The sequence below is a fragment of the Protopterus annectens genome, chromosome 11.part0, assembly GCF_019279795.1.
Source record: "Protopterus annectens isolate FY-2018-M chromosome 11.part0, PAN1.0, whole genome shotgun sequence".
Lineage (NCBI taxonomy): Eukaryota > Metazoa > Chordata > Ceratodontiformes > Protopteridae > Protopterus > Protopterus annectens.
Window position 1 is genome coordinate 766994745 of NC_056745.1, and position 14139 is coordinate 767008883.

General features: G+C 41.7%; 1 protein-coding gene across 1 annotated transcript in view; it reads right to left on the reverse strand.

Moving 5' to 3' along the window:
* The window catches only part of LOC122814995 (caprin-2-like), a 784601-nt gene extending 776900 nt beyond the window's left edge, over positions 1-7701 (reverse strand). The window contains exon 1 of the mRNA XM_044087250.1: positions 7552-7701. Coding sequence (XP_043943185.1) covers positions 7552-7701 — 150 coding nt within the window. The remainder of the gene's footprint in view (positions 1-7551) is intronic.
* Positions 7702-14139: the final 6438 nt, after the last annotated feature.

Consider the following 14139-nt stretch of genomic DNA (forward strand, 5'->3'; position numbering starts at 1 on the left):
AACCACTGAACCACCAGGGTCCACTTAAGGACTTGCAGGTACAACAATACCACCTAAGTAATGGAGCCAGCCGTGGAGCCTAAAAGGTGAATTATCTTGGCAGGCGGTTTCTGGTAGGATAAGACTTGCTGAGTTTGTTGGAGGGACAAGACCCATATTTGAGTGGGTTTTGCTACCACACATTGTCCAAAATTGCCCCTATGAATTTCAGAGATCAAACTGGTAGTTCAAGTTTTGTAGATTAAGTTACTCCCAAGTTGTCACACAGGTGGAGCTATGAGTCCCTGGCTTGAATGAGTAGACCCCTTGGAAGGTGTGACGAGCCAGTGGTCCAAATAGGCAACACTCAGAACCCCTACATTCGTGGTTGATCTGTCACTACCATACATTTCGTAAACACGGGGGTTGTGGCGAGTCCAAAGGGTAGAGTCTTGAATTGGAAATGACTGGTCCCCAGCCAGAAGCAGAGATTTCCTGAATCACCTGTCAATCTTTATATGGTAGTATGCATCCTGGAAATTTAAGGACATCCAGTCATTTCTCAACAGTGGAAGAATGGACTGAACTGTGACCCTCCAGAATTTCATTTCACAAACTTTAAGCAACTTGGGTCCAAAATTGGCCTTACATCCTCATTTTTCTTTGGCTCTAAAAATAATCTTAAGTAAATCTGATTCTTTGTCTGCAGAGACCCTCTGAAGGACTCAATTGGTTAGAAGCTATCTGCAAAATGTTTTCTTGAGGGTAGAACATTGTTTTTTTTTCCTGAATATACTGGAGGAGAATGAAATGAGTAAGTTAATGTCTGCAAATAATTCTCAATACCCACCTGTCTTGCTTGACAGATTGTCCTGCTCAGTGTTGTGGACGTGCCCCCCGGCAACTGCCTCCACAGCATGACAAACAGGCAACCATTCAGGAACATTAGAAACAATTCAGAGAATGGACCTCTGAAGTCTTGATTTTATAGACCACCTCTGCCTCTTGGGAGATTTCCATTGTGTGTGTGGTTTCCACTCTGCCACAGGGAGCTTGTTCTCTAGATGCCCGGTGAAAATTCTGGAGAGTTTCAAAACCATAGTCTCTTACTTGCCTTCTAGTTTCTGGAGAAAGTACTTTGAGGGGTTGAGATAGAGATTTACCATCCTTTTCAATCCTGGAAATAGTTTTTCACTTTTGGACCAAAAAGTTGATCAAAGGGGGGCATTGACTAAGGATGTCAAAGTGCTCTGCAAAGTTTCATAACCCATAACCAGATGTTTGGTGGAAATGCCTGTGCCAGCCACTCTAGATGCACCCTCTGTAGCATCAGAGATGAGGTGCAGAGGCGTTTTATAGACTACAGGATAGCTAGCTCAGAATCGATAATTTCTCTGATCCACAGCAAAGGTCCCAGAGAGAGAAGCGGAGAGGTCTTACCAAACCTCTGAAAGCAAGTGAAGTGGGACAGGTAATTAAGCACTCTCAAAAAAGCACAGTAGGCGAAGATCTGCTTCCCAAATCTGTTCAAAGCACGTGACTGTTCGGTGGATGGACAAAGCAGCTTTCAGCAAGCCCCTTTTCCATGGCTGCTGACAATCATGGAATCTGCAATGGAGCAATAGCCCAGCAGTAATCGGTCTTTCAGAACTATGTATAGGACTTCTCAGGAAATGACTCACCTCTGTTAAGACTCCTTCCATGCCCAAGATGAGATCAAATCAATAAGCAGGTAGGACCACCCAAAGACAGATGGATGAAATCGAAAAGTCTTGAGAACAATTCCTGAAGAGGAGTTCGGAAGACCAACTTTTGTCTAAGTTAAAGAAACTCTCTGAATGAAACATCAAGGGGGGATTTGGGGGAACTTTCACCACTTACTGAAATTGTGCTAGTGGCTAAATTCCTCAGGGGAAATGAGTCTCCTTTTACACTTGTATTTTCTGTGAACTTCCTCTGCTGGTTGCGGAGGGGAGAACTTTGTCTCTAAGGAATGTAGGTTCAAGGCTTTAACTGGCTGTCCTGATGGGACTAGGGGAGCAGGCTGCACATGCTAAACCACCTCAAAGGGCTGGTTAGATCTGGCTCAGAGAAGTCCTTACTCTAGAGCCGAAAGTGTACTCAGTTCTAAAGCATCTCACGCAGCCCCTTCCCCATACCCTAACTCTTCCTCTCAGTAAACAGCTACCCTTCTGAATAAACACCATCTCTTCCATCCCAAATCTGGTAACCTCTAAGCCAAACTCTACTTCGACACCCACCTCTCCAAGTCCGACTAACAACTTTTTCTTATGAGCCAGTTCCCATTACTTACATCAAATCTCTACTACTCAAGCTAAAACCTTGCTCTCCTTCCACTATCCCCTACATTCCTCAAACTTGCTGCTGACTCAATTGCATATCCTGTATCTATACTAATTAATCTATCTATTCTGGAATCAACTGTCTCCACCCTTTGGAAATCTTTCTTCACTATCCCTCTTCGTAAAGGTGGAAACTCCACTGACCCCTCAAACTACCGACCCATTGCCATTGTCCCCCCTCTCCAAGTTATTAGAAAAATGTATTCACTCACAGCTTCTCAATCACCTCCTCACACACCACTTACCCCTACCCAACATGGATTTCGTCCTCACCACAGCACCACCAGTGCCCTCCTCTCCTTCACTCATATCACTGCAGAGGCCCCAGACAACAATAAACTCATTTCCTGTCTCTTCCTAGATCTCTCCAAAGCCTTCAATACTGTCTCTCATCCTCTACTACTATCCAAACTCACAAATCTCCACCTATCCCCCTCCGCACTTGCCTGGTTAATAGTTATCTGGCAGGGAACAATCTGTCAAATGGCTCTAATCCTCCTCACCTTTCCTTCCCATCTCCACTGGTGTTCCCCAAGGCTCCATCTTGGGACCCCTTTTAACATCTTCACCAATGATCTTTACACCTCATGCAAAGAATCCTCCCTTATTCAGTATGCCGACGACTACACACTTGTATCCATCTCAACTAACATTCCTGAACTACACTCCCTGACCCAACAGGCCCTACTATCCACTGAACAATGGCTCTCTCAACCTATTGATCCTAAATCCTAAAAAGACCAAACTCCTACTTTTCCTTCCCAGCTCTCTTTCTCATCACAAAACCTCCTTTTTTATTACATCTTCTAACAATACAAATATCCAACCTGACACCCACACAAAACTCCTAGGGGTCATTATCGACGACGAACTCAAGTTCAACCTACACATACTCCAATGTATAAAAAAAAAAAATCAGAAACTAGGTCTGCTATATCTGAACAAAAAATTCCTAACCCCTGAATCTAGACTTACCCTGGGCCAGGCACCACTACTCCCTTCCCTCTTATATGCCGCCCCAGTTCTTACCAATACCCAGGTCTCCACTCTAAACAAACTGCAACAGACTTGCCATAAAATAGCCAGATTCATTACTAGCTCCCCATACAACTCACACCACTGCATTTCTTTAAACTCTCTTCAATGGCTTAAACTTCCCCAATTTCTGCTATCTTATCAATTTCATATGCTACACTCTATTCTTTATAACCCCTCCTTCTGTCCATCTCTATCTTCCTTAGTCTCCATCTACATCCCATCCCGGACCCTCCGTACTTCTAACCAACATTTACTTGATATCTACCACCCAAAAAGGTCAGTAGGCAAACTACTCTACAAACACTCCCTTGCCCATGCTTGGAACAAACTTCCCCTTGACTTACATTCAATCTCCCACACCTCACACTTCAAAAATGAACTAAAAGCTTATTTTCTCAATTCCAGAACCTGCCCTTGCCATGACCCTACCTAGTCTTCCTTCCCTTTATGTACCCCCAAAAGGACCACACTTAGTACCTCATTACACCTCTCTCCAATGTGTCTACTATGCATTTGCACAATTTTATACAAACAAAAAATGTTCATTGTTGACCTGTTGAACTATATCAATGTAAAATTGTTACTTAGCTTCTTTTTAATGCAACTTTAACTTTATGCATGTATCCCAACATATGTGAATTGTTTTGCTATAACTGCTATTATATCAATATTGTTTAAAATTGTACTTGTTTTAAAATGTATTACTGGAGCTTTTCTCCTCGGGTCTCCATTGAAAATGGGCCACAACCCAGTTGGACAAACCCTGTTAAATGTCAATAAATAAATAAAATAAATAAACAGATACAAGAAGCATGGTCATTGGAGCTATAACTCTTGGAGGCACCTCAAGAATGGAAGCCATTTGGCTAGGGTCAGAGCCCGCCGGAGTTGAATTATCTAGTGCTAAGGGCTCCTAAGAGAAGGAAAGGATCTGAAGACCTTGGATCAGATACTAATCTGTTCAAGCTGGTGCAGATATTACTGTCCCTGGACTCGTACGACTCCAATAAGGTCAGGGCAACATTCAAAGAACTCACTGGTGTCAATGAAATATATAGTCTGCTCCACTGCAGATCTACGCTGAGCATTAATCAGAACCAGGGGGCTCTGATCGAAGGTCAGATCGGAAAGAGAACAGACAGGAAGTGAAGTGAAACTGTTCTCCTGGACCTGACAGTGGTCGGTACTGGGAGTGCTGCCAATGTATCTGGACCAAAAGAAAACACATCATCCTATGTCTGCATCACTTGGGCTCAGCGAAGATCAAATGACCTAAAGAAGGCTGAAAGGGGAGCCTAGTCGACTATGGTAGGCTGTCCTGTAAGATCACAGACAAGTGTGTAGGAGAGACAAGCTGCAGAGAGAATTTAGGAGCTGTGGATCTGTTATTGGATTGGCTCTGCAGATTTGCTAAGTTTTGGTGTTACAGTCGACAAGGGAGTCTGGCTCAGTTTTCTAGAAGACTCTGAATTGCCCTTACGTTTTGAGTTTCTGTACCTTAGAAGATGAAGCAGGGGAAGGAGGAGATGAAGAGGCCACTGACTTCCCCAAAGCAGGTAAAGGTCATCTTCAGCCTACTAAAGAAAAATTAAGTATTAACCAAGTGTCTCCAATAGAGCCCTTTTGCTAAAGGGTCTTGCACATTGAGTAGGGTACATCTAGATGCAATGTACCCAAGGCAGTACACACCTGTGCGCGTCATCTGGGGGGGCGGGGGGGTGTAGGACACGTCTGAAAGCCAGCCTACTTACCGGCCCTAATGAAAAGGACATCAAAATCACAAGTAGAGGACAAGCTACAAGAAACTATCCTCCTAAAACTAATTTTTTTTTAAACTATTAACTACTTAAAGGTTAAGAAATACAAGAGAGAAAAGGGAATAAGGAATGTGTATATTTTGAAGGGTTTGAGAGTAAAGCAAATCCTTAGTTTTTTCTAATGCGTATGCCTGAGCACCAAAGATCCATTCGAGATCAGAGGTAGCTTGTTATGTGCATGGAGATTATGGGTAGGGAAGGAGCCTGAGCACCAGATCCAAAGCTCTGAAGTGGGAGAAGACAGACCTGCAGTCAGATCACATCAAGTCTGTTGTGGAATGGATGGAAAAGACATCAGATCGTTTAGTACTAATGCCTGCCTCTGCTCATCAGGACTTTGGCCTACAGCAGCACAAAGAGCAATACTTCAGATCTCAGAGATGGGCACTCAAAACCTCTACCAACCTGCAAGATGCTATATGGGCCTGGAGCTTTTCCATCTTGCTTCCAAGTAGCCAGATTTTAAGACTGGCACTTCTGACATGGCTTATGTTCCAGTCTTCTTCCAGACAATACTAATGTCTTAGCATGTGAACTGGCAGCAACAAAAAGTTTGGCCACAGGTATCAAATGTAGAAACATGACCAAAACAAGAGCAAAATTGACACAATGGAACCAAAAGCTAGATATTTCCTCCATATCCAGCATGCACCTTGTAAGTACAGCAGTCAAACTGGGACTGTTAAAATCCCATCACATCTCAGATTCTTGCTTAGATGTAGAAGTAAAAATGTTAACGTACATTAAAAGGATTTTCTACAGTGTTTGGTGTTCTTTGGACAGAAGCATACCCAAATCTATATAAATTTTGGTCTCCGGATTATTCATAAAGTCAATAATCTAGACATGGAAATTTTGATTACGAGGTTGGAAGACTAAAGAAAGCGGACATTTTAGGAAAGCTGACCAGAAGAAATGCAAACTAGACTAACATGTAAATATTTTGATTAACAGCAATACTGAACTGAGTTACTGAAAAATAAAGCTCTTCACAAATTACTTCAAATGTTATGCCATGGTTGAAGTGTTGCTGCATCTGTATAAAAATGGCAGCAACTCATGCTAATAACTTCTGCAATCTTTTGATAGGAACATTGCCATCACTTGCCCACAGCTCTCAACCTTACATCTTCAAAATGAGGAACTCTAGCCCTCATAATGTGGAACAAATGGGCAAAATGTGGAACACATACTAATGGCTTACTAACAACTTCAACTAGGAAGGTCATAGGATGGTTAAAATATGCTGGTTTTACTTACAAGGATCTTTTAATGAATTAATATGATTAATTTCTATTTACCATGGATTTCACTTAAATTCCTAACACTGAATGTGTGACAGACTCTTACAATGTGGAACTTCGAGGAACATTAACTTTAAGACCCCAAATGAGGTAAGTTCCTCATAATGAGGTACACTTGAGACGTATGCACTTACTTGTACTAAATTCTCAAGAGACCTGGCTTGAAATTTGCAAATTAGAACTGAAGCTTTTAACCACAAGAAAAAAAATGCAAGTGTCTTAGGTTCTTTGCAAATTAAAGATGGTGTTGGGTATATTTAACATTCACCTTTCTTACCAAATACATGAAAAAGTACTATTATGGCATGACAGTAACGCAACTTGAATGCATTACTGGAAAGAATGGCCACCAATTCGGCAATGGTTGGTAAAACCTCTGGTATTTGACTAAAACAGTTCCACCACCCATTTCCTTCTAAATTTATATATTTTTAAGAAAAAACGCAAACCTTACTTCATCACAAGTATTGCATTTTACTGGAATCTGCCATTTCCTACAGCTCACCCTTTACAGTGGTGGAAAGCTGAGCCATACCTCTCAACCTCTTACAGCAAGAAATCTAGACAATGCCACAAATAATGGGAGGACAAAGGCCCAAAAATAAGGACACTAAATACTGCTCTTACAAAGTTAATAGAGGTTTTGCATTAGCATGAATTCTGAAGAATACAAGGTCGGAAAATCAAATGTTTGCCTTTTTTTTTACTTCAGTTTTTTGGCAAATCATTGTGGCCTGAAGTTTTAAGAATAGACCACAAATGTAAGTCAAAAATTTGGACAGTTGAGAGCTACGAGTTGAACTGAGAGAAGTCTAGCTAGAATGGAGAAGATGGCAATTTGTGTCCAATATTGTACTAATGCTAGGGGAAATCAAGCCACCTAGACAGGGTGTCAGTTTGAGTTGAAGTCCACTTGCTCTTGTAATGGACAGCTGTTTACAAAATCAATTTTGTGATCTTACAAGGATTAGGATTACCAACATTTCAAATATGTTTAAACAAAGAGAAGAGATGTTCAACCTGCAACGTAACATTCATTTAAAAAAGTACCTTTCTAGGTGGTGATAAATGCAGATCCATCTCTGATCCGGAGAGACTACGGTCATCAGCTGTTACACTAGCTGGAGGACTGCTGAGAACATGCAATTCCTCAGGTAAAGTGGCCTGAAAAATACAACACAGATCAAGATCTGTTGGCATAAACAAGCAATTGCCACAATTTAATTTTGGTAGTTAGGGATGCCCTGTGGAGCCCACTTGAAACTCCTCATGAACTCAACTACTTTACTAAATTTCACTGCAAAAGGCTTAGCAGGTCAACACAATAAGAAAAATGAAAATATGGCATAAAACACTTCACTAGTTTTTATGAGCAGTTATACTTTTATAGTTATTTTATCTATAACATATCACTGATGGGCCCTTTTGCTTTACCTCCAAACTGTCAAGTGTTCAGGGCATCTGTGCACCCATACTAATGTATATTGATACCGCCTCTTACACAAGCATGACTTCCCAGGTTTGCTAAATCTCCATGCTAACATCGAGCATTACTCAAAGTTAAGAAGCTGTTACTTAGATATATGAATTTGCTCAACTTAGAGAAGCCAAAAACATGAAGATAATGGGGAACACAACCACGCAGACAGGAACAAAGGGACACTATCCTTAACCCATCAAGGTTTTTGTCAGAGCTCAAATGGTGAGCTTTCTGTGAAGGAACCTTGTCCGGGCTAAATGCAAAGCATGAAACCTAAGGAGCAGAGCTGTTTCACAAAACTGCCAGCAGAATCCTTGGAGTACTGACTTCAAATGTAGTCGCAACTCCCAGAGCTGTTAAGACAGCCCCCTCCAAACATTTATATTCAACTATTCTACATTGCGTACAATCCTTATGGATGGTGCGTTGAACGCCATTTCAAGTTGTATACATTTCCAACACCTATCTTCAGAGGTCTAACATGGACAATAACATGTGTACAATCACCACTCTTTTTGGACCAGTTTTACTGTCCTTCCCTACCCCATCGGCTTTTAAATATAAACCCACAGTAATGCAACCTGGTTCTACATCTTTTACCACATTAGACTTAAATGTAGTCTCTCTACACTACTAAAATCCTTCACCAAACACCAGCTCCCACTGTTAAAGTTTCCTCAATTACCTTTTTGATTTTGCCTCATCTACTCATTTCTCAGTTCAATATATCAATTTTCAGTCATTTTTCCTGACTTGAGCTGTAACTGTTTTTGCTACATGGTTCTGTAGCAGTCATTCCTTGGACACATCTGCTTAGCCCAACTGCTATATTTTGCTAAATGTGGATTCTATATTTGTACCCATAGTCAGACAAAATACATTCATATACATTTCCATACATCTACCCTCTACAGGGAAACCCCTCATGGCCCTCCAAACATATCCCTCTTCTACTGATTACATTTCACTTTCCAGCTGCTATACAGTCTTATATGGCAGCTATAATGCTACCAATCACCTGACATCTTTGATTTGGGGGCACAATTTAAACCAGTGATTTTTTTTCCTTCCCACATAACCTTTACCAGTACATACCTGCCCAGTTTGTCAAGCAACTTTCTGGCTACGATCAACCTTAACCCTTTAAGAGGGGACAGTACATTCCCCCCTCAAGTCCTGCAAACAATCTAGACTACAATGAATATTTTGTGTTCCTTTTGAGTTAGAGGAGTTTTCTTGTTGCATTACTTGCATCTTACTTATAATTATACATGACAACAGTACTGTCTACCAGGCCATTCACATTCCAAACCATCTATTTTGTATTAGACATTCAGTAACACTAGTATTTACCCCCCCCCCCCCAACTCGCTCTGCGTTGGCATTATCTTAAAGATAAAGCAAGAGGAACAATTCTACCTGTGTATTTTGAATCTGACAGGCTTTTCCACCCTTTTTTAATTTACTTGTCACCTACTTTATACTGACAGCAAAAGATCCCTACAAATGCTGTATCCCATTAACCACAGCTATATACTTGCACAATACACTTTCCCTTAGTTTCCTGTAAGCCAACACTTCTGTGACTGTTCTAAATTCTTAAACTAGTTTCCTTATAGTCTATACTCCCTGCCTGTGCTGCTATTCAGCAACTAGCAGAGTGTATACAGAATTGTAAGAGTTTCCCTTTAAAGGAGAAATTGCCTTTTCCCCTTAGCCAACTATCCTCTTCTCATGGGTTGATTCAATCCCACAGGAGAGTGCTATTTAGTTCCTCATGCTTTCAATGTACTCAAGTGAGGAGTGAGTGTTGGGCAGATGGAGAGAGTACTTTGAGAGGCTGAGGAATGAAGAGAACGAGAGGGAGAGAAGGTTGGATGATGTGCGGATAGTGAATCATGAAGTGCAGTGGATTTAGCAAGGAGGAAGTAAGGATAGCTATGAAGAGGATGAAAAATGGAAAGGCTGTTGGTCCAGATGACATACCTGTGGAAGCATGGAGGTGTTTAGGTGAAATGGCAGTGGAGTTTTTAGCTCGATTGTTTAATGAAATCTTGGAAAGTGAGAGGATGCCTAAAGAATGGAGAAAGTGTTTTGGTACCGATTTTTAAGAATAAGGGTGATGTGCAGAGCTGTAGTAACTACAGAGGGATTAAATTTATCAGTCACAGCATGAAGTTATGGGAAAGAGTAGTGGAAGCTAGGTGATGAATAGTGATCAGCAGTATGGTTTAATGCCAGGAAAGAGCACTACAGATGCGATGTTTGCTCGGAGAGTGTTGATGGAGAAGTGCAGAAAAGGTCAAAAGTTGCATTGTGTCTTTGTGGACTTAGAGAAAGCATATGACAGGGTGCCTAGAGAGGAGTTGTGGTACTGTATGAGGATATCGGGAGTATCTGAGAAGTATGCAAGAGTGGTACAGGATATGTACGAGGGAAGCGCGACAGCAGTGAGGTCTGCGGTGGGAGTGACAGATGCATTTAAGGTGGAGGCGGGATTACATAAAGGATCAGCTCTGAGCCCTTTCTTATTTCAAATGGTGATTGACAGGTTGACAAGCAAGATCAGACAGGAGTCCCCATGGACTGATGTTTGCAGATGACATTGTGATCTGTAGGGAGAGTAGGGAACAGGTGGCGACTACCCTGGAGGGGTGGAGATATGCTCTAGAGAGAAGAGGAATGAAGGTCAGCAGGACTAAGACAGAATATATGTGTGCGTGAATGAGAGGGAGGATAGAGGAATGGTGAGGATGCAGGGAGTAGAGGTGGTGAATGTGGAATGGTGAGGATGCAGGGAGTAGAGGTGGTGAATGTGGATTAGTTTAAATACTTCAGATCAACAGTTCAAACTAATGGTGAGTGTGGACGACAAGTGAAGATAGTACAGGCAGGATGGAGTGGGTGGAGAAGTGTCAGGAGTGATTTGTGACAGACCAGTAAGAGTGAAAGGGAAGGTCTACAAGAGGGTAGTGAGACCAGCTATATTATAATGGTTGGAGACAGTGGCATTGACAAAAAGGCAAGAGTCAGAGCTGGATGTAGCAGAGTTAAAGATGTTAAGATTTGCACTGGGTGTGACAAGGGTGGACAGGATTAGGAATAAGTATATTAGAGGGTCAGTCCAGGTTGGAAGGTTTGGAGACAAAGCCAGAGAGGCAAGATTATGTTGGTTTGGACATGTGCTGAGGAAGGATGCAGAGTATATTGGGGAAAAAGATGTTAAGGATGAAACTGTCAGGTAACCGAAAGAGGAAGGCCTAAGATGAGATTTATGGATGTGGCGAGGACATGCAGGTGGTTGGTGTGACAGAGCAAGATGCAGAGGACAGGAAGAAATGGAAACAGATTATCCGCTGTGGCGACCCCTAATGGGAGCAGCTGAAAGAAAATGCTTTTACTCGCTTCTATTTAACTTAATTTGATAAATTCGTGTTGTTCCTTTCATTGCCCCGAGCACTGATAGTTCATCTAATGGCTTCCCCTTTAAAATCATTCAGCACTCAATTTTATAAGTCAGACTAGTCAAATATTGCCCAAACTTCACATTTCCACCCCCACGCCTTATGTATGCATGATGCAAGCTCAGTCTCAAATACAGGTGGACAATGTTTTCGTCCCTTCCACAAAATACGTAACATTTAAAAATGTGCCTCTTCCCTTAAACATGGAGGAAAGGCACTACCTGCACAAAGATCAATTTATTGCCATGTTAACTATCGCTACTGTAAACTGTCCGGGTGTCAATCTAATAGCAACCTGCCCAATTAGTTTACCTTTAGACTTCGCTTTACTGAGCATCACTGAGCATCACCATTTTCAGCTCCCGTCCACTACAAGTAACCACCCTACATTTCCAAATGCTTCCCCTTACTGTTCTTAATAAAATATCTTACTTGATCTACATGCAAGTATTTACCTTCTCCAAGTAATAAAAGGAAAAAATACATAGACTCCTCCAAGAGAAGTGCATCTTAAGCTTGCACATCTTACCAGTTCTTGTCCCACTAGAGTTTGCACTCAGTCCTTTTTAGACTACTCTGCCATTTTTTTCAAGTTAGTTATCTGCTGTACTTTGCCTTAACACCCACCCTGTGATCAAGATGTGCAAATACAGGGATTGACTTATTTACTCTTCTGGAAAAGATTTGCTGGTTTCAACTCCTTTGTGGTTGCATCCATATTTTTGCTTCAGGTGCCAAGTTGCAGGCTGCAGTCTTCACCCCCCCCCCAACTTACAACTGCTTTAAGTCTTTATAAGTCCCTGCTTTGGGTCTAAACATCTTTGCTCACAGTGTGAAGATTCAAAACAGCTGGATACTGCAGTTTAAACCAAAAGTTCCTTAAAATTTGCTTATTGCAGAAGAATGGTCAATTTTGGAATTTCACCAATAAAGGTCTGTGAGGACAAAGTTACTATGTGCTGTTGATAAGGATCTCAAAAAGGGTTTACTGGTACATTGCCAGTTTATTCAGATTCCTGCCTATTCCCTTGCGCCCTTCAAATCTCTTCTGTCACCTTTTCCCCTGTAAAAGTTTCTTTAAAGTCTTGTACTTTGGTATAGAACCCTTTTGAGTGCTTGATTTGTAGAATTTATGGGTGCTAGTTATTTCACTGACAGACTTGGCCCCACACATGGGTTTCTGTTCATGAAGTTGCACAATGAAGACCAAGGGGCTCTTGCAAAATAACTGCAAAGATATTTTTAAGTATTACAAACATCTGCTGCTCTAGTAGCTTGAGCTTTGACAGCACTATTTGCCAGGCACCTGTCTACAAAGTTAAACACACAAAGCAGTTTGAAATCTACTTGGAAAGTAGCGGTTTAGAACTTCAAACCTTTGCAGAAAAGAGGCTGTTTAATTTATGTCCCCACTTCAGGCAATGCCCAAGTTACCTATGCAAACAGTGCACAAGAGCCCTTCAATTCTTTCTGCATTTGCAGAGAAATTCAGAGAGGGAGACTGGTTCAAAGACCATTCCTAAAAAAAATGGGTTCAGCTTGAGGGGCACTTTACCTTTATGACAGGCCAGGTAGATCTCTACAAATAGTTTATTGGACATCCCAAGTCTTATATGCACAAAGTATAGATATTCTGCACTTAAAAATGAGCCAAGTATGCAGCCACAATACAAACTAGCTTGGAAAAACAGAAAGAAAAATTTCTTCTCAGCAAGGGGAAGAGCATTCAACAGCCATTACATATGTAGAGGAAGTGAGCAGTCTAAAGCAGGTCCAAGGTATGGAGAACCTTCTCACTGGCAAACTGTGGAGAGGGAAAAGGAAGGAATTGAATAGAATGATTAAAGGATAACTTATTAACCACCATGGGCGCAAAAAGATTAGTACAGACACCTGGTCTCAAAAAAATAAATCAGGAAGAATGGCCACAACAGCCTGGAGCTCAGAATCTATTTGGAGAAGAGCCAACAGAACAGTCCAAGTAGAATGTTGCAAGGAAGCTGCATTAGCAGATTCAAAAGGAGACTGGAATAGGCTTCTTGGGAAGCCTGATATGAACAACACCTATACGAAATTGCTTGACAAATCCAAACAGCACAGGAGCAGAAAATGCTGACAGGTGAGCTTTACTGAAAAAATATGCTAACCCAGTATGGAGCAGATCACACAAATGAGAACCATAGGAATCTACACAAATAAGGGATCCTGGTTTCAAGAGGTACTAGACAAATCTTTCATCTGGACTAATGATGTCCTGGTAGCGCGTTTCCTTCTTTCCTGCCAGACTCAAAGCACATACCTGGAAAAGGAGTCTCTAAATGGAATCAAAACACCATCACCAACAGCGTCAGCCAAGTGGACAAATGAGGATGGATAAGAGACCCCTTGCTTTGTGTATGAAGGTCCACTCATTGAGTTAACTTGTGGTGATTGCCCTGGGACAAGTGAGAAAGGAGAACCAATGCTGTAATCCAAAAAGGGAGTCCCAGCAAGATTTTTGGCGAGTCTTGCCTGATCTTGTGCAAGATCCTTGGAAGCGGGGTAAGGCATACATTAACATCACCCTTCCAAGGAAAAGGGAGGAAGTCCACCTTCCAAGCCACAGAAGTAGGGATTCAAACAGGAGAGAGGAAGTTGCCTGTTCAGAGGGAAGGCAAAAAGATCTACATGAGGCATACCCCACTGATGAGCTAT